The sequence below is a fragment of the Schistocerca serialis genome, chromosome 7 (genome assembly GCF_023864345.2).
Source record: "Schistocerca serialis cubense isolate TAMUIC-IGC-003099 chromosome 7, iqSchSeri2.2, whole genome shotgun sequence".
Classification (NCBI taxonomy): domain Eukaryota; kingdom Metazoa; phylum Arthropoda; class Insecta; order Orthoptera; family Acrididae; genus Schistocerca; species Schistocerca serialis.
This window is the reverse complement of record NC_064644.1, coordinates 353,680,845-353,707,402: the sequence shown is the minus strand read 5'-3', so window position 1 is coordinate 353,707,402 and position 26,558 is coordinate 353,680,845. Positions and strand designations below refer to the sequence as shown.

The 26,558-nt window shown below is 42.2% G+C and overlaps 1 protein-coding gene across 1 annotated transcript in view; it reads left to right on the top strand.

Annotated features, from left to right (window-relative positions):
• LOC126413077 (dipeptidase 1-like) overlaps nucleotides 1-26,558 on the top strand; it is a gene marked incomplete at its 5' end in the record, with an annotated part of 97,268 nt that overhangs the window by 8,124 nt on the left and 62,586 nt on the right. Inside the window, 3 exons of the mRNA XM_050082974.1 lie at nucleotides 10,711-10,867; nucleotides 18,407-18,539; nucleotides 23,068-23,218. Of these exons, the coding sequence (XP_049938931.1) occupies nucleotides 10,711-10,867; nucleotides 18,407-18,539; nucleotides 23,068-23,218 (441 nt within the window). The remainder of the gene's footprint in view (nucleotides 1-10,710; nucleotides 10,868-18,406; nucleotides 18,540-23,067; nucleotides 23,219-26,558) is intronic.

The following is a 26,558-nucleotide window of genomic DNA, read 5'->3' as shown; positions in this document are numbered from 1 at the left end:
AATAAATATTACACACAATCTTAACGCTCACGTTTCCGAAGCAAAACTGTCGCCTGCAGCCTACACTGAGCATACGTCATTAATATGTACACTGTCCCTCCGGCGGCAGCAGCAGGTGTGTCGTAATCGCGGTCCTTAGATAATGAACGTCACCCACCTGAGAGACTCAGGCTGTCGACATGCCTTTGAAGATGTTGGAGATATCGTGAACGATGCATTCGGGCGTACTCCATGACCCTAAGTTGGTGCATGGATTGTGCCAAACCGTCGCTACGTCATGCAATGATGACGTATGGTCGTAATCAGGCAGTGTCGCGACGTGAGACGAAGGACTTCTACGTTACGGTGCCATGGGCCTGAACCGACCAAGCGCCTTCTCCGGAGATAACGCCATAATTTCATCCAACATGTGACGCCACCTCGAAGGTGTAGTGATCCGAGGACGGACACTAGATCGGGTTACATGCGAACCCAATAGATGTATCACATCAATAACGAAAGAAAAAGACGACGAAGAGCCCTGGTACGTTCCGTAACCGTATCTGACGGCAGACACCTAACATTGTAAAAAAATAGTCAATTGCCTTTGTAGAACATACTTCACATTCAGATTTAAACGGCAGTGGCTACTGATATAACCGCCATTACCGAAGTTACACGTAGTGACGGTTCTCGGCACCACTGAACCAGGAAGCACAACTGATGGAGAAGATTACAGAGAAGGAAGTGCTGGAGGCCGTTGGTAGAGGAGTGGTGAATAAATCACCGGACCAGATGGCGTCCCTTTGGAATTATGTACGATCTTTATCTATATGATAGCACCCAAACGGACTGTTACCTGCCGCGAATTAATCTATTCTGACGTGCCCTTACCGTCCGCTTTTGTGGAGGGGCTGATTTTCCAAATACATAAGTCCTAGGGTGGTACAGGGATACGGGACTACCGACCACTGACGGTCCTTAACTGCGACTTCAAATTATTCACCAGACTATTATCAGCACTCCTCCGAAGAGTTTTGGGCCAAGTGATCTCACTTAATCAAACGTCGATCGGCGCAGATAACCACGTCCAGACGGTGCTTGGTGAATATCACGATTTGATCTCTCTAGTAAAGACGTACCCCCACCATGGAATAGTATCGTCGGTGGATTTTAATTAGGTTTTCGATAGTTTGAGCCATACCTACGCTGCAGAAGTCCTGACGCAAATGCGTTTTCGAAGACCATTTATCACCGTCTTGAGGCGGCTGTTCTGCGATGCCTCCTCCAAAGTGTTAGTCAGTGTACGCACGACATATCTCTCGTCTTAGCAAGATCGGTCAGACAAGGGTTTTCCATTATTAGAGGCGGAGACCCTCCACGCCGACACCGGCATGATGGCCAACACAAAAGATCAACTTCCATCTCTGCATAAAGGGTTAGTGTTCTTTAAAGTGAGGTGTCGCAGGATGTGGGTACTGCGATTTTTGCGTGCGTCTTGCTAAGGTTAGCCATTTATATGCGCTCATCTGGAGATAGATTGGGTCGAAAGTCGAACGAAGGGTAGCGGTTTTAAGGTCAGAAGGAAAAAAGTGCCAAGGCAAGCGCCAAGGGACAAGGATGGCCCCTATTTACGTAATATATGCACTGGCCCTCTGCCCGTTATTCTTCGGCCTTCCTCATCGCTTGACAGGACTGACTTTTGGAGTATATAGAGTAAAGTGTAAGGGTATGCGGATTACCTGGTGCTAGTGGTGTGAATTGGAAATAATATGCATGCGGCTTTAGGCTGGATCCACAAATATGGAGCACCCACTGGCAACCGCATACATGTGAACAATTCGGTGGCGATGAACATTGGTTCTGGACTAACGGAATAATGTTTAGCATATGTACGTCTCATGGAGACCTTGAAATGCATAGTAGTTGTATTTACCAACGACGTCAGTCACACAGCAACGTAAAACTATAAACCACGAACACAGTCGGTCCGGACGGGCGTCAAAGGGAACATCACACGGGCCTGAGATATAGTCCAGCGGGTCACATGTGTTAACACCAACCTGGCGTCATGAATTCCACCACACCCACACACTCGCAATGCCGGTGATGATAGCACGACACATACTGGCGACGTTGGGTTTGTTCGTGGGTGCAGGTGTACTATTTACAGTAAGATACGAAACCCTTAACCCCCCTCTTGGTACGGGTCGACTGGGTCTTGCACATGTTCACGATCGAGCGGCGGCCTTACATGTCACCACGGTGTTAAAACTGTGCAGACGACATCAGGTATGTCTGACACGAATCTTAGTAGAAGAACTAGTACCAATTGCTCCAATGGTGCCAGTGGCAGCCTGGCGCTTTTCCTACTCACTTCACAATATACATACTTTACTTTGCCAAATAAAGCTACGTTGACTTGGCTCTAGTGCAAAGCAGACCAGCTAAGCCGCGCGACATCAATCGGATGTTAACGACCGGACAACCTAGCAGTACTGTTGAGAGCAGGCATCCACATGAAAACTGGCATGTGGTGTGGCGATCACTACGCCGTGTCTCCTCTGACACAGAGACATGTCGAATGCGGTACCTTAAAGGTCAATATGTGACTTGATGCAGACTACATCAGATTTGTATGACGCATTTACCATTATGCCCTCACTGCCAAACTTTGGACAACGGTGAACACTGCCTCATGTGTAGCCCTTCGACAGAAGCGTGGCGTTTGGTGATACAAATTATCGCTTTCGTTTGACGAATGGGACAACACATTTGATTGTATTCTTCGCGAACAGGGAGTACTATCTACGAACTAAAACGAATGACGTAACATGCCTTCTAGGCCAGACAGTAGCTGTATTTGTTCGGAGATGGCCCGAAGAACGTGCTGGACCTCCGGACGTTTTTACAGGAACGACGTCTGAAATAACGTGCAATCCGAGATACGGACACTATTTTCTAACTTCCTATGAAGTGGGTTTCAAGAACCCTCGCGTAGCTGGAAAGTTAAGGTTGGCGGAAGTTACATTACCATTGAAATGAAACAAAGAGTGGAAGACAAGAATCGGTGAATAGCTTGTACATACGAGAAGACGTACCCGGATGAAAGAGTAACGGGGGCCATGGGAATCAAATTCATCAACATGCTGCTTTTTTACTTCTTTATGTTATGTGAGAATAGTGTTGTGTTTTTATATCCCTCAAGTAATACAGAAATATCATTTGTGGTATGACAATGAAGGGGCTGTCATTGAAATTAACTGTTATACGAGTAACAGGGGTAGATTTAATATTTTAGTGTAACGTGCGCAAGATACTCATTAAAATCTGAAGTACAGTTGAATGAGTGATACTTTGTTTTAAAAACTTTTGTTGGTTTTCCAATTTCTGATGCATAACTGTTCAAAGAAAACTACTTTAAGTCAATGTGGTTATTTGTTATGCTGTTAAGTTTTCAAAGAAAATAATTGTTTATCTCATTCTGTGAATTGCATCATAAGAATTTATTTTATTGTTGTTCCTGTATAAATGATGAAAAATTAAATGTAAAGAAATAGCAAGGCTACCACACGTGATACTTGGGAAATCCAGGTTCGAATCCCTGTGCGGCACAAATTTTCACTGTCGTCATTCCATTATACAGATGATAGTTGTCCATATTCTCAACTGCGAATACATTTTATTTATTTACCAAAGGCTGTAGCCAGCGCAGTGCCTGTTCCTTCGAAGATATATGCGTGTCCGAAGGTACTTCGCATCGTACTTCTGCAATATAGTATCCAAAATTACGTCTGTTTAACCGAGATGGAGCCGAGTCCTATTTAGGGGAGGTATTAGCAAGCAAGACCAATAGCCCAATTGCAACAGCTACGTGGAACTCAAATACATGATTAGTATTTGTACATGATTAACACATGAAAGGCAACAATTGCAGACTTATTAAAATATTTCTACGTCACTAGTTATTCAGCGAGCAGAATAGACCGTACTTACATCCCAAGACATAAGTACATAACATCAGTACGTAAAACCTAGCTTACAAATATTTGTCTCTGAAATATTAGAATCTATTTACAAAAGCAAACGTCTTTCAGTAGAAAACGATACTGCAAATTAAATGCTACTTTTCTCAGAGACGACGAATTATGGATTATGGAAATGGAAACATGGTAGACCTGCGCTACTAACACAAGGAAATAGCGCAACAGATTAAATTGGTGGATAGGGCATTTGAAACCCAATCTATGGAGATTGCTTCAGCCACATGGTTACTACAGTTGTGAGTAGGAGAAAAATGCAGAGGATATTTATTTCTTCTGTCTGCGAGACTAATAACAGAATCACTAATTGTTCATAGATAAAGCATATTAAACCACAGATAATGTAAACTCAGGGGAAGAAATGGTCTGAAAGTGACGTCAAGAGTTCACAGTATAACCAAGAATACGTCGCTCTACCACGTAATCCGAACATCGAGAAGGATAAAACAGAGAATAATCGAGAAACTCAAGATAGGAAACGAAACAATGGAACAGCAAGCTCACACCAAAATCCAAGTGTTGTAACACTTCCGTGAGTTGCGTGCTGCAATAGACTTAGACAAGAAACTGTAATCAGTTTTTATGAATGATATTGATGCTGTGCTGACAGAACCGGACAACGATTCCTCAGCGAAGAATTTACAGGAGAGGAAATATACGAAGTGCTACTGAGAAGCCCAAGATGGAAGTCACCAAGAATAGATGACACATCAACTAAATATTACCTCGCTATTGGGATGCACTGTAAGAATAGCTAATTAATATATTCACCACTACATGGTAAGTCGAAGAGTCACTACAAGCTTCATTGAAGGGCTCGTCGTATTGGTACGCAAGAATACCCACCAACAAACCTGTAATCCCTTAGTCTTCTACGAAATACCATCTCAAGCAATAAGCACAAGTTTAAGTGACGTAATTAAAAACAAGATAGGAGATTACCATACGTGTGTGGTCCATGGACGCTGTATAACCGATACCCTGTGTGACTACCATGACGTACTAGCCACTGCAGATGTTTGTCAAGCAAGGGGCTCTGTAATATCTGTTGAGTTTTCAAAATCTTTGGACTGTATCTCTCACACTTTCTGCTAAAAGCAATGCGTCAATTCGGTGTCTGCGACAGACTGTATTATTATTTTTGTTCTTCAGTTCCACGAAATGAAAAGTAAGTCCTTGTCATTTGATTCACAACTAAAAAGAAATTTAATTTAAAATTACCCTTTTAACCAATTGTATACTCTTTCATTATTTTTTTCTTGTATTACTTTTATTTACGTTCATCTTATAGTCACTTTCCAAGACGAAATCCATTCGGTTCACCTTCGCTTCCAAGTCTTTTGCTGCATCTGATAGAATTATAGGTTCATCAGTAAACATAAAGGTTTTAATTCCTTCTATATAAGTTTTAATTCCTTCTCCACATTTTTCTTTCATTTCTGTCACTGCTTGCTCATTGTACAGAATGAATAACACCAGAGTTGTTCATTCCCTTCTCAGCTGCTGTTTCCCTTTCATGGCCATCTACTCAACTGCCGAATGGTTATTGTACAAGTTCCAAATAATTTTTTCGCTACCAGTATTTTATGTCAACGACATTCAGAACTTGAAAGAGTCCATTTCAGTCAACATTGTCAAAAGCTTTCAATAAATCTACAAAGTATATGAACATAGGTTATCGTTTCCTTAATCCATCTTCTATCTAAGTCACAGGGTAAGCATTGCCTCTCGTCTTCCCTACATTTCTCAAGAACCCACACTTATCTTTCCTGAGGTCGGCTTCTATCAGGTTTTCCAGTCTTCCGTAAATAATTCATGTTAGTATTTTTCAAGGATGGCTTATTAAACTCATAGTTCAGTATTCACGCCTGTCAGCATCTTCCTTCATTGTAAACGAAATTACCACTTCACTTCTTGAATTACGAGAACGCTTCAGTTGTCTCATATACCTTGCACACTAGCTGGAAGTGTTTTGTTGTACCTCCCTCTCTCAAGGATTTCAGGAATTCTGAGGGAATTTCATGTAACCAGGGGCTTTCTTTCGACTTAGGTCTTTATGAGCTCTGTCACATTCTTCTCTTAATATCGTATCTCTCGACACGTCTACGTCCACTTCCACTTAGTCTTCTCTTTGTATAATATTGTCTTCTAGTTCACTTCCCTTACATAGCGCATCTGTATAATCCTTCCACGTTTCATCTTTCCCTACCTTTCATAGTACTGATATCCATCTGAGCTCTTCATGGCCAGCCGCGGCGGTCTAGCGGTTCTAGGCGCGCAGTCCGGAACCGCGCGACTGCTACGGTCGCACGTTCGAATCCTGCCTCGGGCATGGATGTGTGTGATGTCCTTAGGTTAGTTAGGTTTAAGTAGTTCTAGGGGACTGATGACCACAGTAGTTAAGTCCCATAGTGCTCAGAACCATTTGACCCATTTTTGAGCTCTTCATACTCATATGACTGCTTCTCCATTCCCCAAAACCCTCTTATGTAGTCTGCATCTACATTTCTCCAAGCTATGCATGGTTCAACGTCCTTGAATTTATCTTATAGCAATTTCTGCTTTTCGATTTCAGATGTATTCTCAGTCCTGTATTTAGACGTCCGTATTTCCTTTTGCGTGTTTCACTTGCTACATTTTTATGTTGTCTCCTTTCGTCAATTAGATTCAATATCGCGTGTGTTGTTGAAGATTTTCTACTCATCTTTGTTTTTCTCCCTGTTTGTCTTCTACTGTAATCCTTGCCCCTATTTCGGCCTGTCGTTGCCTAATGATCCCTTCTAGACTCCAACAATCTCTGGTTCTTTCAACTTGTCCAGATCTCATCTCGTTATTTTCCTACCTTTCTGCTATTTCTACAATTTGAATCTACAGCTCATTAAAAATAAATAAATTATTGTCAGGGTCTACATCTCCACTTGGAAATGTTTTGTCGCATAAAATTTGTTTTCGGAATCTCTGTGTAGTCTTTTTGAAACCTTCCTATGTCTCCACGTCTCTTCCACCTTCACAAAACAATTTCATTATTATTAAACTAAGTATTAGCGATGATTAAATAACGCTCTAAGCAGAATTATACCGTGTGGCTTCCTGCATCATTCGTTTCCCCCAGTAAATGTTCTCCCACTGTTTTTCTTTCTCTTCCTTTCGCTGCTGTTGAATTCCTCTCTCCCATCACAGATGTTCGTATCAGATGACTAACGACGTAATTCTGTCTCATCAAATATTGTTTCAATCTCTTCATCATCTGCGGAGGTTGTTAGTTGACACATAAACTTGTACGACTTTGATGGGTATTTGCTTCGTGCTTATCTCGGCTACGGTAATGCGTTCACTATTCTGTTTGTAGATGTTTATCTGCATTCATATTTTCTTCTATATTATAAGGGCAAATCATGCATTACCATTAATTTATAACCATGTACTCACCTGACAAGAAGTCCTCTTCTTACTACCACCACACTTCACAATGTCTCATTATAACTTCAAACTATCCATTGCCCTTTTTAAATTCACTAACCTATCTACCCGCCTGAGGGATTTACCCCTCCACTTCCGATCCGTAGAACTCCATTCCCAGGTGAAAAAATCCTTGTGATTAGGCTTTTCCGGATATCCGAATGGGGGAAATTTTGCCTCTGAAATATTTTACCCAAGATGTTACCATCATCGGCTCACCCTTGCTGTAACACACAAACACAGTTGTAGTTGTCATTTGCTTTCAACCGTTCACAGTTCCAGCATAACAAGTCCATCAATCAGTTAACAGTCTAAAATCGCAAGTGGTTTTTGTGTACAGGAGAAAAATAAACGGTAGAAGGGAACAGCGTGTCCAAAACCATCATCCCCCAAGGTAGCACAGCATCGCATTCGTAGGAGCCAATGTTTATCTATGCACCATTCTCTCCACTTCCCCACTGGCAATCGTGGCAATCATAAACGACGTTGTGAGGCGTTGTGCCTACGGTCCGTCAGCCTACAAGGTCACGTTTGCTGCCAAAGGTGTGACCTGGAGGCACGCACTGGCGCCTATGATTTAAACGCTCTATAGCGTCGTTGGATGGCTTTTCTGAACACAGGATCCTATCCACATTTGGTTTCTCACCACTTTCTCTACAACCCCTCGAAGTTTGTCGACATAGTTTTGTAACACCCTGTGTATCCACTACTTTTAGTGTTATGGTACAGTAATTGAATTGAATCCAACAAATTTAGAAGCACATAAGAGTGCTTAAGTATTTCCCACAAGTTCATTTTTGCTGGCTACCATAGGCCTTCTCGTTGGCTAGAAAGAGTGACTTGCTGAACTATTTTCGATCTGTCCTTTAAAAGAAATGTTGAACTTACACGGGTCTGCCTTTACGGAACCCTCTCTAAAAATGTTTCTGATGCTGAGTGGAGTTTTGTTTTAATGATGAATATATCTTATAAGCAGCAATTAAAATAAATATTCACCTATAATGTGACCACATTCATTCACTATCTTTCATGAATATACCAGGTGATCAAAAGTCAGTATAAATTTGAAAACTTAATACACCACGGAATAAAGTTGATAGAGAGGTTAAAATTGACATACATGCTTGGAATGACATGGGGTTTTATTAGAACAAAAAAAAAAAAAAAGTTCACAAAATGTCCGACAGACGGGGCTGGACATCAAAACGTAAGTAACTGCTACTGTGACGGGTGAGAGGTACGCCGATATGTTACAGAATCGCATTATTCCCAGCCAGGCTAATAAACACCTGCTGGAACGTACGATGTTTATGCAGGATGGCGCTCCACCCCATATTGCTAGGCGCGTGAAAGATCTCTTGCGCGCGTCGTTAGGTCATACTCGTGTGCTCAGCCGCCACTTTCATCATGCTTGGCCTCCCAGGTCCCCAGACCTCAGTCTGTGCGGTTATTGGCTTTGGGGTTACCTGAAGTCGCAAGTGTATCGTGATCGACCGACATCTCTAGGGATGCTGAAAGAAAACAACCGACGCCAATGCCTTACCATAACTCCGGAGATGCTTTACAGTGCTGTTCACAACATTATTCCTCGACTACAGCTATTGTTGAGGAATGATGGTGGACATATTGAGCATTTCCTGTAAAGAACATCATCTTTGCTTCGTCCTACTTTGTTAATTATTGCTATTCTGATCAGATGAAGCGCCATCTGTCGGATATTTTTTGAACGTTTGTATTTTTTTTGTTGTAATAAAACCCCATGTCATTCCAAGCATGTGAGTCAATTTGTACCTCTCAATCTGTAATATTCCGTTATCTATTCAGTTTTCAAATTTATACTGACTTTTTGATCACTCGGTATATATATATATATATATATATATATATATATATATATATATATATATATATATATATATATATTACCATTTACGTTAAAAAATATGAAGCTTATGTCTGCCTGAATGTTTATTAGAGTATCATGTAAAAATCTGAAGTAATTCTGACAAATGTTTTTAAACGTTTTGGTAATAGTAATACGGAAGACACCTGAAGACGTCTGATGTATGTGCTACTCTGAGGTGAAGAGGTTGGCATAGGACCACATGGCGACAGATAAGTGATGAGAAAAAAAGATTGTTTGTTGTTGCCAACTCATAAATTTGGAAGGCAGGGCCCCTCCACTCCTCCTATCTACACTCGCAATGGATATAATGTAGCTTGTGCATGTGCCGGGTTGTGACTTCACACGCTCAGCTTCAGTCAGGTAAGCAGCCCCTATGCCTCGTCTAAGCAGATCAGATGGTATGTGTGGCTCGTGCAGCAGCCACGGCCCACGCAGCCGCTGATTTCCATTTTCATCTTCAAGACCTCACATAGTGAAATAAAACGCATTTATTTATCTGGGTGTGGACTTAACGTAGCTCGATCTGTTACAAAAAAGACGAGATTGTGAAAAAAGATGAGGTAGTCTGAGAATTGCGGAGGATTCTGGTTTTGTAACTGCGGAGGATTATACGTACGGTGTGGGAAATTAGCAACGACGATTTCGAATAAATGCATATTGAGACATAAACAGCAAAAACAATCATGCATCGAATCGCCGACAATGTAGGCATACACGTGGCAAAAATCTAAAGGTACACATGTGTTACTGAAAGTGCACGCCTCACGAATTTATACATTAATTACAGTTATAAATAGCATTGAACAGCTCGTTGAGAAAGAGCATAAGAGGCCTCAGTGAAACAATACGGAAACAAGCAATTGATATCACGTGTCGAATCACCTGGGCAACCCGAGAAATCCAATTAAATGGAATACCGCCACCATAATACGTCCAGAGAGTAGAACAAGTAATTAGGATGATCAGAAAAGATACTGAACCCCGCAACATAGACCCACGTGCTTGTCATACACGAAAAGTTACTTGTCTGTAGCGATAAGTTCGTATCGTCACTAATATCGATGCCCACCCATTTTTAAGAGAGTTAAGCTGAAGACCTTTCCTAAACAAGTAGGAGAATAACCAAGATTTCAGTTACCCACAATTTGCAGCGCAGCCCGGGAGTCTTACATAAGTTTCTCGCTGAAGGCAGACGTGCTAGTAGCACCATGAAAGTGTGCTAAATGTGTACATACTGAATATTCAGCCAACTCTTCAACTTTATGACTACCACCTGTAACAGAATAGCCTACGTATCTTCGTTACGGATAATTTTCTGTGCAGCCACAACGACCTGCCCTGGAACATCCGCAAGTTCCTGAAGAACCAGCTGAGGGATTTCCCCTTCTCGGAGGACCTCCGCAACGTGTCGCCCTGGTCGCGCAGCTCCTGGTCCCACACCGACCTGCCGAGACTCAGGCAGGGCATGGTGGCAGCCCAGGTAAGACGCACACTCACCACGTACTCATTTATTTTGATAAGCACAGTGTCTACCTGTCTCTGCAAGGATTGTGTACTCGTCTAACGTATGGTCTGTTGCGAGGTGAATATATTGGCGTCTTCTTTGTGAGCTGTTGATGGTGAAAGTTATAAGATCTAAGGAATCTTCTATGTGCTGTTATTGCTAATGATGACCAAAATGATGAAGAGAATGTCTACAATGGGGAGACGATGAATTCTTATGAAGGAAAATAGCGTACACTCCTCCACTAGCAAAATTTGTTGCAGAATTTAGGAATCTATATTCTGTCCGAACTTTATGAATTACCATGAATAAAACAATTTATTGACAAACAGCCAACACTGAATCGAAAAATATCGTTAGCTCTTTCTTCACAAGAAGTGATAACTGCTATCGGCAAGGGATTTCACTGTGATTCCACATTCTTAAATTTGCGGAACGATTTGACGCCGTTCCTCACAAGCGACTTCTTATCAAATGGCATTCCTACGGAGTGTCATCTCAGTTATGCGACTGAGTTCGTGATTTCCTTGCAGAAAGGTCACAGTTCATAGAAATTGCCGGAAAGTCATCGGGTAAAACATAAGTAATATATAGCTTTCCCCAAGGAATTGTTATAAGCCCACTGCAAAGTGCAACAGATGTTCTACAGACATTTTCTACCCTGTATTCGTCCGTCCTCTTCTAGAGGACTGATACGCGATGTGGGAGCGACATCAAAATGGATGGATGGTAGACATCGAAAAAGTTCAACGAAGAGCAGATCGTTTTGTATTATCGCGAAGTACAGGGGGGAGAATACTATGGGTATGATACGCGAATTGGTGTTAGAATCGTATCATATTCGTTGCGGTAGGATCACCTCATGGAATTTTAATTATCATTATTCTCCTCCAAAAGCGAAAATATTTTGTTGGCGCTCACGTACATAGCGAAATATGACCACCATAATATAATACAACAGAGCTTGCACTGAGAGTTTTTCCCGTGTGATGTTGCAGTGTGGAACGTCAGAAAAATAGACGGCGCGATGAACATTCTGCCATACACTTCATTGTAATTTGCAAAGATGGTGCGATGAACCTCTGCCAGACACTTAATTGAAGTCAGTGCTCGCACTGAAAAATTTCAGTGCTCGTTCCTTCCGCGTGCAGTTACAGACTAGAACGATAGAGAGACAGCTTGAGGATGGTTCATGTAACCCTCTGCCAGGCAATTTATTCTGAATAGCAGAGTAATGACGTAGATGTAGATACATTTCGCTCCTAGTCGAAATTTACCATTCAGAGAACATCGTCAATACTATATCGAGAGAAGGATAATGAAGGCGTGATACATTCTTTAAAATTTTCCTGCTTCAGTGTGAGAGCAGTGTAGCAGTTCGCTCCAAGGAAAGGCACTGTTCTCTGAATAGAAAATTTTGATTAGGAGCGAAGGCTATGCCTATTATGCATCTAATGACGCCACCTCAAGCCGCTAAACCGGTTGTGTTTTAATAAACGGCAGTTTTAACAGATGGAGTTCTTCCTGACATCATTTCTTTCAACATCTGCGGTTACTCGGAATATAAAATAGTTTGTGACGTTGTAAATGACAGGACATGGTTCTTAGTAAAGTATATGATCACCTCGGACAGCAATGCATGACCTGCAACATCCTCTCATGCTGGATACAAGACTGGTAAGGAGTTATTGTGGCAGGGGGCTCCATTCCTCCATCAGTTCGGATGAAAACAGCTGGATTATCGTTCGTGCATTTTGACGTGCTGCAGTACGTTTCTCCAACATTTCCCATACGTGCACGATGAGATTTAAGTTGAGGGTAACGGGAAGACGAATCCATTCTTCGAATGTTAAAGGTTTAATACAATAAAACCGTTAGATTCTGTGTTGTCAGTACTTGAGAATAAGAACACTCAACGACTTGCTACAAACTTTATATATAATTGTAAGCCTTTACGAAATTTTTTATGCGGACCCACCAATCCCCCTCCCCTACCCCCCCCCCCCCCCCCCCGCACAAAATGATAACAGCAGAAATTGTTATCGCATACTAAACATTCGCTGTTTGTACAGTAAAATTGCTGCATCAATCATACCGATTTACTGTAGTAATTTTTTGCTACTATATTCGCAACACATTTTGCAGGCGGTATCCACATACGAGGGTAAGTCAAATGAAAACTTTAAATATTTTTTAAAATATTATTTGTTGTGCAGAAGTGGTACAAAGCCGTATCACTTTTCAACATAATCTCCCCATCGCTCAATGCAAGACCTCCAGCGCTTACAAAGTGCATAAATTCCTATAGAAAATAAATCTTTTGGTAGTCCGCGCAACTAGTCCGCGCAACCACTCACGCACCGCGTGGCTTACCTCTTCATCAGAAGGGAACTTCTTTCCTCCCATTGCGTCTCTGAGTGGTCCAAACACATGGAAATCACTTGGGGGAAGGTCTATTGAGTATTGTGGATGAGGAAGACTCTTGGTTTCCGGTTGGTGGAAGTGATCCCAGGTTTCGTCCTCAGTAACGATTCTTGCAAGGAAGCCATCACCTTCTCGTTCAAAGCGCTGAAGAAGTTCTTCACAAGTATCAACAAGTCGTTCTCTCATTTCAGGACTCAGCTGCCGTGGCACTCATCTTGCAGACACTTCGTGAAACTGGAGCACATCTTACACAACGTGGTGTGCTGACCAATGACTAATCCGTAAACAAGCTGCAATGTCATTCAGTGTCACTTGGCGGTATTCCTTCACTATGGCTTCAACTGCTGCAGTGTTCTGTGGAGTCACAACTCGGTGTGCCTGACCTGGACGAGGAGCATCTTCCACTGAAGTCACACCATTTGCGAACTTCCTGCTCCATTCCTAGACTTGCCGCTGTGACAAACATGCATCACCGTACTGAACCTTCACTCATCGATGAATTTCAATAGGTTCCACACCTTCACTACGCAAAAACCGAATAACAGAACGCTGTTTTTCCGTGGTGCAAGTCGCAAGTGGGCTGGCCATCTTTATACTGATACTGCGACGGTATGTACACATCTGCACTGTGCTGCCACCTACAGGCCATTCTCCACGCTGTTTGTAGCACGCTTACCAACTTACAGGATGACAGCGCGAAATTTCGATTTGTTATTACAAATTTAAGGTTTTCAATTGACTCACCCTCGTACACCACTAAATCTACCTGCAAAACCACATATTTGCATAACTCATTGTTCAGGAGATAAATATTCGGATGGGTGAAAAACTAGCTTTTGTTTAAAATACAACTACCCAGACTATACTCATCCGATGCTTGATAATGAGAGCACTTAACTATTTTCAACAAACGTTACGTACAATTTCAAACCTTTTATGTACCATATCTGCAATATTTTACAGAGTTACACATTCTTTTGTAAAGTAATCAGAAACCTTAAGGTGTTTCTTACACAGGAGATCGATTCTTGAAAGAATTGTGGACTTAGTGCTAATGGGAAACTGAGGATACCCATTGCATCTTATACCAACAAACACTCATATGAAATTTCCAACATAATCATAAACAAAGTCAGTTGCAAAATAGAAGGTATAAGAATAAATTAAGGCGTCACATAAGGATATAGCTTGCCACCAATACCCTTTAATGTCCATTTTGACGATCTCATAAGAAACTGGAAGAATGAAGCATATGAAGACATACAACTGGTAAAGGCCGTAATTCTCAATGATATGTTATATGCAGATGATGCAGACTTCGTACGGAAAATAAGAATTCAAACTTAGTATCTTCTGTGTGTAGATAATATGAAGTAGGATGTTGTAACAGCTACCGGAACGGTCCCAGGGCTGCCGAGAACGAAAGCGCGGCGGGACCGAACGGGAGCGGCCCGTAAACAAACAAAACAGACAAACGGGAAGGGCGGACACGAACAACGACTAACGACCGATCAAGACCCTACGAACAACAACATGCAAGAAGCAACGGGTTTCAAGCGAAAACCTCACGAATCAACAACGTCCACTCGTACACGGAAACAAGCGAAGTAAAGACGCTATCTGTATGCGAGATGTCGATAGACTCACGCAAATATCAGACGACCTCACTGAGCAAGGGGCAGGCGTTTAAATACATGATAGGGTACGTCGCCATTGGCAGTTGGGACCACGTGCTCCACCTTGGCGCCCTCACATTATACGCGGGCCAGCAGCGCGCGCAGCCACGGCGTACGGCGCGACGGCTGCAGAGACCTATAGTAGCAGTCGAGGTCCATGCCGTCTGGTGCGGATTCTAAAACCGCGGCGCTCTATACCAGATAGGAATTCAGTGCTATAATCTGAAAATTTCCTCCACCATAATTTAAGTTCTGGTTCACTATGGAAACACCTAGTCCGATCAAAAATTGTTATGGAAGACAAGGCACTGGAACAAGTCTCCAGATTTATTTCATGTACACTCCGTCTTCAGGCCACGAGTGGCCTACCGGGGCCATCCGACCGCCGTGTCATCCTCAGAGGAGGATGCGGATAGGAGGGGCGTGGGGTCAGAACACCGCTCTCCTGCTCGTTATGATGGTGTTCTTGACCGAAGCCAGCTACTATTCGGTCGAGTAGCTACTCAATTGGCATCACGTGGCTGAGTGCACCCAGAAAAATGGCAACAGCGCGTGGCGGCCTGGATGGTCAACAATCCAAGTGCCGACCACGCCCGACAGCGCTTAACTTCGGTGATTTCGCGGGAACCGGTGTATCCACTGCGGCAAGGCCGTTGCCCAGATTTATTTTATGTGCGAAATAATATTTAATAACGATACTGATGTACAAACTAAAATAAATTAATTTCAGCACTTACTTGCAAATATAAATAACATTTTAAAGAACAGAACAAGGGAAGACAAAAATTTAAAGTGTTAAAAAGCAGTCACTCTGGCTGTCTTAGAATATGGCACTGAAACTTGAACTGAAAAAAATAAAGACAAAAACATCATATTACCGACTGAAATGAGATTTTTTTTGATCAGAGGTTACTCCAGCAGCGATCTCATATGAAATGAGAATATAGGAGAAGAAACAGGAATCTTTAACTTAAATGTCAAAGTGGAAGAATGTAGGGAGGAATTGATGCAACATCTGAAATATCCAGAGAAGACCGACTTCCAGTCATTGTAAACAAGCTTCCAGGAAAAAAATGATGTAGGAAACCCGAGGGAAAGATGGTCTTAAAAATATCAAGTCTGAATAGGCATCTTTAACAAGAAGATGAACGTGTCTCCTGATACTTGTAATGAAATGCGTTTTACTAGTACCTTGTTAAGTAATGACATAAGATAATAATGGTAAGTGCATAGAAAATATTAATTTTGTGGACATTCACGAAGTGGGTGGAATTTATACTTGTCTACATGTGAGCAGCTGTGCTTAGCTTTTCATAATTATCAGAAATGTTCCCCGTTCATTTATATACTGTTTATTATACTTTATGGGCGGTTAGTTTCGTGAATTAACTAACAACACTACTACAGATGAGAGGTTGAATGTACTGCTGTAACGGAACTTAGTGTGCTTACATACTCTGGTTAGACGTTATTTTGTATATCCTAAAGTTTCACTTTTATCTCGTTATCGTGTAAATTCGTAGCAAAAAAAATGGTTCAAATGGCTCTGAGCACTATGGGACTAAACTTCTAAGGTCACCAGTCCCCTAGAACTTAGAACTACTTAAACCTAACTAACCTAAGGACATCACACACATCCGTGCCCGTGGCAGGATTAGAACCTGCGACCGTAGCGGTCGAAATTCGTAGCCATGTAATACTTGTAAAAGGTAGTCGGCTTATATGCTTCATATGCAAACGATAACTTATTCATCCTCCTGTGAAGTACTGTTGTATGTCCTCTTGCACGATCACAAGGAGAATCACTACATGTAACCCAGTATTATGTGACTCATTCAAATCTAATCGTTTGACTATGTAAATAACGCTTTCAGTAGATCGAGTTTTGCAGCCGTCGAATACTGAGGATAAGACATTTTTAAACGTTTTACACCTGGGTTGCTGTTAATTTACTGCCTGACCACTTTCATGAGCCACATATTTTGTATTCAGGGTATGTTTGAACTGAATAGTTCTATTTACGCCATTTCACTCAAATGTTTGTCCCATCCTAACTATCCATCATGATGTGAACCACATGACAACGATATTTTACAATGGCGTGCTGAAAAATAATTCTTCAGAGTTTATTATGTCAAAACCCTTAAAGCTTTTTACATAAAACAAATGTTTTAACATTCTACATCTTTATTCTTTATGTTTACATATCTGTAGCACTCGGCCAATAGGCGACCCAGAGATGACTCCGGAATGCAGTGTGTAACGTAGCGATGACAGGCAGCTCGCTGCAGTCGAGTTTCGAATCTTCCGTACAGTCACGACTTGATCCCAGCCGATTTTCATCTGATTCCAAAACTGAAAGAACACCTTCGAGGACACCACCTTGATAGTGATGAAGCGGTGCAGGTGCAGGTGAAGTTGTGGCTCCGTCAACACTGCCAAACATTCTACAGTGACGGTATTTCGTTGGGAGAAATGTATTCGTCGCCGAGCTGTCTATACTGACGAAGAAGAATGTTCATATCAAGAAAAAAGTTGTAGAATGCTATTGAAGTTTGTTTCATTTAAAAAGCTTTAACAAATTTCACATGAAAAATTCGGAGGAATTAATTTTGAGCATGACCTAGTATTTACTATGTGATATGTGAGGGAAACGTGTTCATTTGAGTGTCGTCACTCTGGGTTATTTATAGTATATATTACGATAACACTTAAGTTACCATAACACCTCACGAACGTACTCAGAAAACTTTTCCTCAAATGAAGGACTATGTTTGATGTAAGTAGACTTCTTTTGCCAAGGAATGCCCTCTTTGCCTGTTCTAGTCTATTTTGTCCTCTTAGTTTGTCCATCATGGGTTATTTTGCTTCCAAGGTAGCACAATTCCTTTACTTTCTAACCTACGTGGCCCATAGTTTTGATGCTACGTTTGTAGCTTATTTGGTGCAACCACTCTTCCATCTTTTCGTCTTTATTCCGGTTATTCCCAGTACATATCGAGTGCACGCTGGTACAACACATGTTGCTTACTTTCAAAAGAGGTAGTAAAGTCACCAGCAAATCTTACCCCTGATATATTTAACTTTCAACATAAAGTTCAAAACCATCTGTGAGCCAGCAGTTGCCTTGCTCAGAAGCTAGTTCTACTACAAATTTATTGCCAGATGTCAAACACGTCGCAATAGTGATTTTTTACCGCCCATCACTTCGACGGACCAGACAGATCTCATGCGACAAAATTCATAAGATAATCTTATTAAGAAATCAAAGGAGTTAGAGAGCTAGATGGCATGTCACGTTTGCTATGCCGCAGTAGTAATGTGTTCATTTGATTGCATAAGAGAAGCTAATTCAGTCGAAGACGAATTATAGTTTGCAGTGACAGGCTGTTGGCGCCGACTGGGCGTGTTACAGTTCTGGTCGGCGTACGTGCCGTGCTCGGCGCAGCACTTGGATGCGGTGACGCTCGCGCTGGAACAGGTCGACGTCATCCGCCGCCTCGTCGAGAGGTACCCCCGGGAGTTGGCGCTCGTCACTACCGCTCAAGGTAGGTGCCTTATGAAGTCACACAAGGCTCTTTCGCTTAACCATAAGTAATATAGCAAATGCTTTTCGCCGTGACATGAAACAATACCTCAAAACTTGAGCCAGATTATCAGGATACTTTCAGAAGTGGATTAGATATTAGTGAACTTGCACGTATTAGAGCGATAAAGACTTGCAACTAAGCTATATATACCAATATTCTTATAAAGTGCAGTGTAGTATTATCATACGAAGAGAAGGGGTAGAAGCACATAGTAACCCTTTCACGTCTGCTTCTTTTATCCGACAGAAAGTAAGTGACTCCCTGCAACTTTATGTGTCATTCCGCACCAATGGTTAGAGAGTACAAGTAAGAGCTGGTAGAGTAGGGAACTACCGTCCCACGCGTCAGCTGACGTTGACACCACAACACATACGGCCGTGACTGGATTGATGCTGTGACCAGAAATCATGAACCGTTGGTGAATGGCGTCTCACTGCGTTCAGTGATAAATCGTGGCTATGCGCTACCCCGTATAGCTACCATCGGCCAGTATGGCTGTGACCTCGGGAGCGGTCCTATTCATCGAATCTTTTGGAAAGGCACGGTGGTATTACTTCTTCCCTCAGGTTGTTGGTAGCAGTCCATGACTTCAGGTGACGGCTGGTAGTTACTGAGGAACTACGATGACACAACGACACTTCATGGAAATATAAAATTTTTGAAATAGAATGAATATGAGTAGCCACCATGATGAGGTTTCGAAAAATACCTAAAAGATGGCAGCTACTTGAAAAACATGTCAGCTTCTTTCGAATAATAAAACAATCTCGCCAAGCCTCCTGAATTAAGTTATCTTCGATTTTAACAAAATTCTAATGAATCCGTTAATCTGTCGAGGCTCCAGAGTGCTTCGGCGCTGAAAAATGTTATTCCGAGAAAAACGAGTTTAAAGTTTGGAGTAACAAAGAAAATGGTGTTTCAAAACTTTTGGTAAATCTGCGATCCCATGACCATAGAGGCATCCTTTTTCCTGAAACATGGTCTAATTTGAATTTTCGGGATCTTTTAACAAACGAACATTTTTTTGCTCCGCGATGGCCACGCATTTCCAGTCAAGTAACTCTACGAAGTTTTTGCTGTTCGTCCCTACAACGATTCCTAGCATGCTCATGGTCTTCCGAATAGATGAATAATCTTCTCTGAATATACCTACAGCTGTATAAGCTGCTATTTTAACTGTTTTTGCCTGACAGTGAAGATGCTCCGACACCAGTTTCCAAACGCTCACGCTAAAGCTCTTGTCATTTAGCCTATTGGCACCAGAGCATCTTGTGAGCAAAACTTCATCACATAGAGCTTTGTATACTGATGGAATCTTTTCTTGAACTACCGACAACCACAGCCACTTAACACAACCTGGATTACTACAAACGCTTCCTGCTAAATTCTATCATGAGCGGCATGTGACCGGTTTGTGAAATTCTGAGTAAAATTGTTGCTTAGATAACACATAGTACACTTTACTGGTAGGGAAATCATGACTGTTGTTCCAACATCGTTCTGCTAGATGACAAGTTCAGTTTAGTGGACGTGAATACCTGTATGTATTTCACGTTGCCTAGAAACCTTCATTGCTATGTCATAATTATATTCTAGTTATTTTTTGTGCGGCGTGCACTTTAATAAGGCCTCAAGAGGCTGTAACTATATCAGCAGGAGTTGGTGAGTGCAGGCGAAAGTTTTTTTCTTTTTTTAAGCATGCTACTAGCAAGCCGAAAACAACCTACGGTGTACGACTCCCGCTTGGCTATGGGTAACTTTACCCAAATTGTTAGATGCAAACTAAAGCCAGCTGCCACTGCTGCACATTGGACGTGAAGAAGAAAACCATGAACATTAATGGACAAATAGACAAAGTGCATGTAGTGATGAGAGGCGAGTTAATTTCGTGAAGATGACAGGTGGTGCAATAAACACATTTGTATTGGTTGATGTTAAAAATCTCCGAAATCAATTACCATAATATTGTGGGATTACTTGATGTACCTAGGGTATTAAGAAGGGGATTTCCGAAGTTCAAAGAACAATTGCAATCACATCCGTAAATAACGAATATTTATTAAAGTGAAATTACGGTGTGGTGGTGCCTCACAGTGCTCTAGAGGGGCCATAGAAGCTGAGAAGGTCGTGCTTAGGACACATCAGAAACATTTATTTCAGTTCACTCCATTAAAAATTGACGTGGAATGACTTACCATACACCATTTATTAGTGCAATGTTTTCCGACAAGTCAATAAAGCTATGAAAACTGTCTCAGTACTTCACATTTCTGTTTTCTTTCCATTTAGAATATTCTGACGTGGGTAAAACTACTCATTACGAGGTATTACTGCCGAATATCTCGCTAAGTGTATGTTGTGATGGGGTGACTTTACACAAAAGGTTTCTCTCTCTCTCTCTCTCTCTCTCTCTCTCTCTCTCTCTCTCTCTCTCTCTCTCTTTAAGGAACGTGATATAACACGATTTTCATTCGTGTTATGGTTATAATTGTCCTCAAGAATCGTGATGGTATACACAAACCCATTTTTAACAGTTATGTAACTATTGACACTTCATAAAATCAGGAAAACCCAAAAAATATGTGAAGTAATCCCAGTTGATGGGAATGCATCGAGCACCCACAGCGTCTGTGCACGGTTCCTTCCAACACGCCGCAACTTTTAAAATACTTCGAAAATCAAGAAAGCATTTTGCAGACGTAATCTACACTACTGGCCATTAAAATTGCTCCAGACGCGAAATTTAACCGACAGGAAGAAGATGCTGTGATACGCAAATGATTAGCTTTTCAGACCATTCACACTAGGTTGGCGCCGGTGGCGACACCTACAACGTGCTGAGATGAGGAAAGTTTCCAACCGATTTCTCATACACAAACAGCAGTTGACAAGCGTTGCCTGGTGAAACGTTGTTGTGATGCCTCGTGTAAGGAGGAGAAATGCGAATCATCACGTTTCCGAGTGTGATAATGGTCAGATTGTAGCCTATAGCGATTGCTGTTTATGGTATCGCGGCATTGCTCCTCGCGTTGGTCGAGATCAAATGACTGTTAACAGAACATGGAATCGGTGAGTTCAGGAGGGTAAGACGGAGCGCCGTGCTGGATTACAACTGCCTCGTATCACTAGCAGTCGAGATGACAGGCATCTCATCCGCATGGCTGTAATGGATCGTGCAGCCACGTCTCGATCCCTAAGTCAACAGATGAGGACGTTTGCAAGACAACCACCATCTGCACGAACAGTTCGACGACGTTTGCAGCAGCATGGACTATCAGCTCGGAGACCATGGCTGCGGTTACCCTTGACGCTGCATCACAAAAAAAAATGGTTCAAATGGCTCTGAGCACTATGGGACTCAACTGCTGTGGTCATCAGTCCCCTAGAACTTAGAACTAATTAAACCTAACTAACCTAAGGACATCACACACACCCATTCCCGAGGCAGGATTCAAATCTGCGACCGTAGCAGCAGCGCGGCTCCGGACTGGACCGCCTAGAACCGCACGACCACCGCGGCCGGCGCTGCATCACAGACAGGAGTGCCTGCGATGGTGTACTCAACGACGAACCTGGGTGCACGAATGGCAAAACGTCATTTTTTCGAATGAATCCAGGTTCTGTATACAGCATCATCATGGTCTCATGGTCTCATCCGCGTTTGGCGACATCGCGTTGAGCGCATTTTGGAAGCGTGTATTCGTCATCGCCATACTGGCGTATCACCATGCGTGATGGTATGGGGTGCCGTTGGTTACACATATAGGTCACGTCTTGTTCCCATTGACGCCACTTTGAACAGTGGACGTTACATTTCAGATGTGTTACGATCCGTGGCTCTACCCTTCATTCGATCTCTTCAAAACCCTACATTTCAGCAGGATAATGCACGACCGCATGTTGCAGGTTCTGTACGGGCCGTTCTCCATACAGAAAATGTTCGATTGCTGCTCTGGCCAGCACATTCTCCAGATCTCTCACCAAGTGAAAACGTCTGGTCAGTGGTGGACAAGCGACTGGCTCGTCACAATACGCCAGTCAGTACTCTTGATGAACTGTGGTATCGTGTTGATGCTGCATGGGCAGCTGTACCTGCAGACGCCATCCAAGCTCTGTTTGACTCAATGTCCAGGCGTATCAAGGCCGTTATTACGGCCAGAGGTGGTTGTTCTGGATACTGATTTCTCAGGATCTATGCACCCAAATTGCGTGAAAATGTAATCACGTGTCAGTTCTAGTATAATATATTTGTCCAATGAATACCCGTCTATCATATGCATTTCTTCTTGGTGTAGCAATTTTAATGGCCAGTATTGTATATACTTCAGGGATGCAAATTATGCAAATGAAATCAGTTTTTATATCGGCCTCGACCAGAACCTCCTCTTAACGAATTCGGACTTCACAATGGTACTGTTGTTGATATTGAATTCATGTTACACAGTGCTAACCAAATACGTGCATAACTTTGCAAAGTTACTTGTAGGTATCGAAGACGCCCACGCCGCCGGCGTGCTGGCGAGCCTCGTGGGCGTGGAGGGTGGCCACGCGCTGGGGGCGAGCCTGGGCGTGCTGCGGGCCCTCTACCTGCTCGGGGCGCGCTACCTCACGCTGACGCACGCCTGCAACACGCCTTGGTGAGTAGCCGCGGGAAGGCCCCTGCTGTTCCACTACCATCAGCGCACCGCAAGTCATTCAAGGCAGTTGCTCCTACGACCTCTCCGATTGAGGTGACAACACCATCAAGGCAAGGGAAAAACGTCAAATTTTCTTCACATCTGCAAAGGTAAATGATTAACCTTCCATGCTGCAGTGCAAAGTAAGAGGAGTAGCGCAATATAAATTGTAAATATACAGGGAGGAGTGTAGGTCAGCTGCCACCAGCAATGTTTAGATTTCTTGTGAGTATTTGAGGCGAAAGGAATGGAAAGGAAATGGCAGGAGAAAGAGACAGGAAGGAAATAATGAGAAGATAATGAGGAAATAATGACTTACAGCCGCACAGGGCACTGTAGCAATGCTAAGGCGAGAATTGAAAATTTATAGTGACCGCGTCTCGAAACCAGATGCTCCACTTCTCTGGAATGGTCGGACGAGTCCGACAGGACAGGCACCGCGCATATCTGTAATTCCGTAGGCGTGACGGCCGTTTGATGAAGAAATTTCAGTGCCGATGCACAACCGTTGGCCAAACTCCTACGAGAATCAGAAGACTGCGAGTAGGGGGTTAATGGGTGGGGATCATTGCGCTGTGGCGCATTGGAAGTTGGGAATTTGGGTATGACAGAAAGAGTGTCCGGCTAGTCGAGACTCCAGCACGGTAGCTCAGCGTGTTCAAAGGGCTAACTGACCCCTGTAAGATAGTGACTAATAAGATTGAAAGAAAAGGAGATTAAGGCAACTGTTCTAGAGAAGCTGAGCATCCGGGATAGAGTCTCGATTCAGCACAAGTTTCTATCACTGTGGCATTAATGCAATGCACTGTGCGGTTAGAAGTCATTACTTTTTTCCTATCCATGTCCCCATCCCGTTTCGTTTCACCCCAAATATTTAGGTTTATGTCCCAGATGGTTGATCGCGAGTGGTGTCTCTTCTGTAGGACATATCAGACAGGACAGACACCACTCATATCTATAATGCTTAGACTTTGTCCTGCCTAGCGTACTTTGAATGGAAGTAGTTAACTATAACCCTGGTCCAGGGGTGGCGTACTTGATTAGTAATCTATATGTCCTCGCTCCCAAATTAGAACCACTCGTGTGCTTAGAATTTGAGTAAAAATCAGCTTTGCCGGCGGAAGACTTACGGCATAACAAGTCATCCTCATTCCGCCAACGAACTTGTCAAAGAAGAAGGAGGAGCGAACAGAGGTTAATGGCACTTTCTTGCCTGTGTGATGGTAAACTGCCCGTAAAGTTGGAAGAATCAACAATGATCAACGTCATAGTGATGCAGAAGACAATGAAAAGCACTGTCTTAAAGAGAAAAAATTGTGTATCCACCGGACAAGTGGCTTTTAATTGAAAAGTATCATGACGAGTCCACACTGGAAAAATATTCCGAAATAGTCACCGATGATCTCCGGGTGGAGCTAGGCGGGGGGAAAGGAGGGACTGCCAAGGTAGCCAGCATAATGATCAATCAACTAAAGGGTGACGTTATACGAGTGTGGGATGTATATCAGAAGCCTGAAATTGGAAGGGAAGTTAGAATATGTGACAATGGAAACGAAAAGGCTCAATCTAAGTATAGTGGGTGGCAGTGAAGTGAAATAGAAAGAAAATAAGGCTTTCTGTTCAGATGAGTATAGGGTAATATCGACAACAGTGGGAAATGGTATAGGTGAAATAGGATTTCCGCTAGTGATGCCGTACACTGTAAGCATCACAAGAGGTGGCGATATACTTGGGAAAGGGCGGTAGATTAATTTCAGTTTGATGACATCATGGTCAGATAGACATCTCGAAATCAGATACTGCATTGTAAGCCATACCCATGTGCAGATATGGACTCAGATCACAATTAAGTAGTGATAAAGAATAGTCTGAAGTTTAAGAGATTATTCAGGAAGAATCAATACGCAAAGAAGTGGGATACAGTAGTATTAAGGAACGGAGAGAAACGCCTGAAGTCCTCTAAGGTCATACATACTACAATAAGGAATAGCTCTGTAGACAGTATAGTTGAAGAGGAATGGATATCTATAGAAAGGGCAATCACAGAGTTGGAAAGGAAAACTTAGGTACGCAGAAAGTAACTGCAAAAAACACAAATAACAAAAAAAATATTTCAGTTGATACATGAAAGAAGCACGTACAAAAATGTTCAGGGAAATTCAGGAATACAGAAACACAAGTTGTAGCGGGATGAAATAAATAGGAACTGCAGGAGGAAGACAGAGACTGGAATACATCCAGCAAATAATTGAGGACATAGGCTGAGTTGAAGAGGTTAGGTGACGAGAGTAATTCGTGGCGGGCTGCATGAAACACGTCAGGAACACCGTACAAAAAAATAAAGCCATGGATCAGGTTAGCTTGGAAGCAGGGATCCTTGAGCAATAAGCTATTCAGTCTTTTATTGAACATTTTATTTTCCAAATAAGTAACGTTAAAATTTTGTATACATTAGTACTTCAACAAATTGGTACGTGAACTAACAATTCCACTGGATTATTAATAGTTTATAACAAATTCTGCGACCAGGCAAGTGGCCTTGGATCTCAAACAATTAACAGTTTAAACAGTTACAAATATTGCTAAATGAATTTTAAGAAGGGGGAACGGTCTTTGGCTCTTAAAACACATACGACTTTAAACAGTTACAAAAAATTTTGTTTCCATTAAAGCTCTACACATCTGTTCAAGGTTTGGAATAAGAAAATTGTTTAATGCATTAGCTCTTGCAATACCAAGAAGGGGGGGGGGGGAGGGGGAGCTTTGCTTGATGCCCACCTCTTGATATTGTTGTCTTATGGACAATTATCTTATATTTTCAAGTTCTAGAAAAACAGTTAGCGTTTTTCACGAATTATTCTACCAGATTCTACATATGTTTTAAATTTTTCAGTTGAACCTAATCCAAAAATTTAAGTCATTGAAGTAGATATCGCTTTATCCAGTTAATGTGATATTCAATATTTTCAGATTCGGAAGTTTACTTGCACACCAGTGCGTCTTTAAATTATATGTTGTGAGTGATAGTCGACAACAATTAACTAAATTTGCATTTTATAAGTAATTCTTTAGGGAGGTCATGAAGTATCCCACACGCCGCCCCCCCTCCCCCCTCCTCACTCCACGTCGTTGCTAGTTCACGTTCCTGAAGGTTCGTTGACATTTCTGAGAGTGTGCTGAAACATAATTGTGTGTCCTGAACTCTACTTACACTTCACTGTGTCTTTAGAAAGTATGTTGTTTACATAATTCAACAACGAACATAATTTTTTCGTTTTTTTTATTGTGGGTATTAAGAACC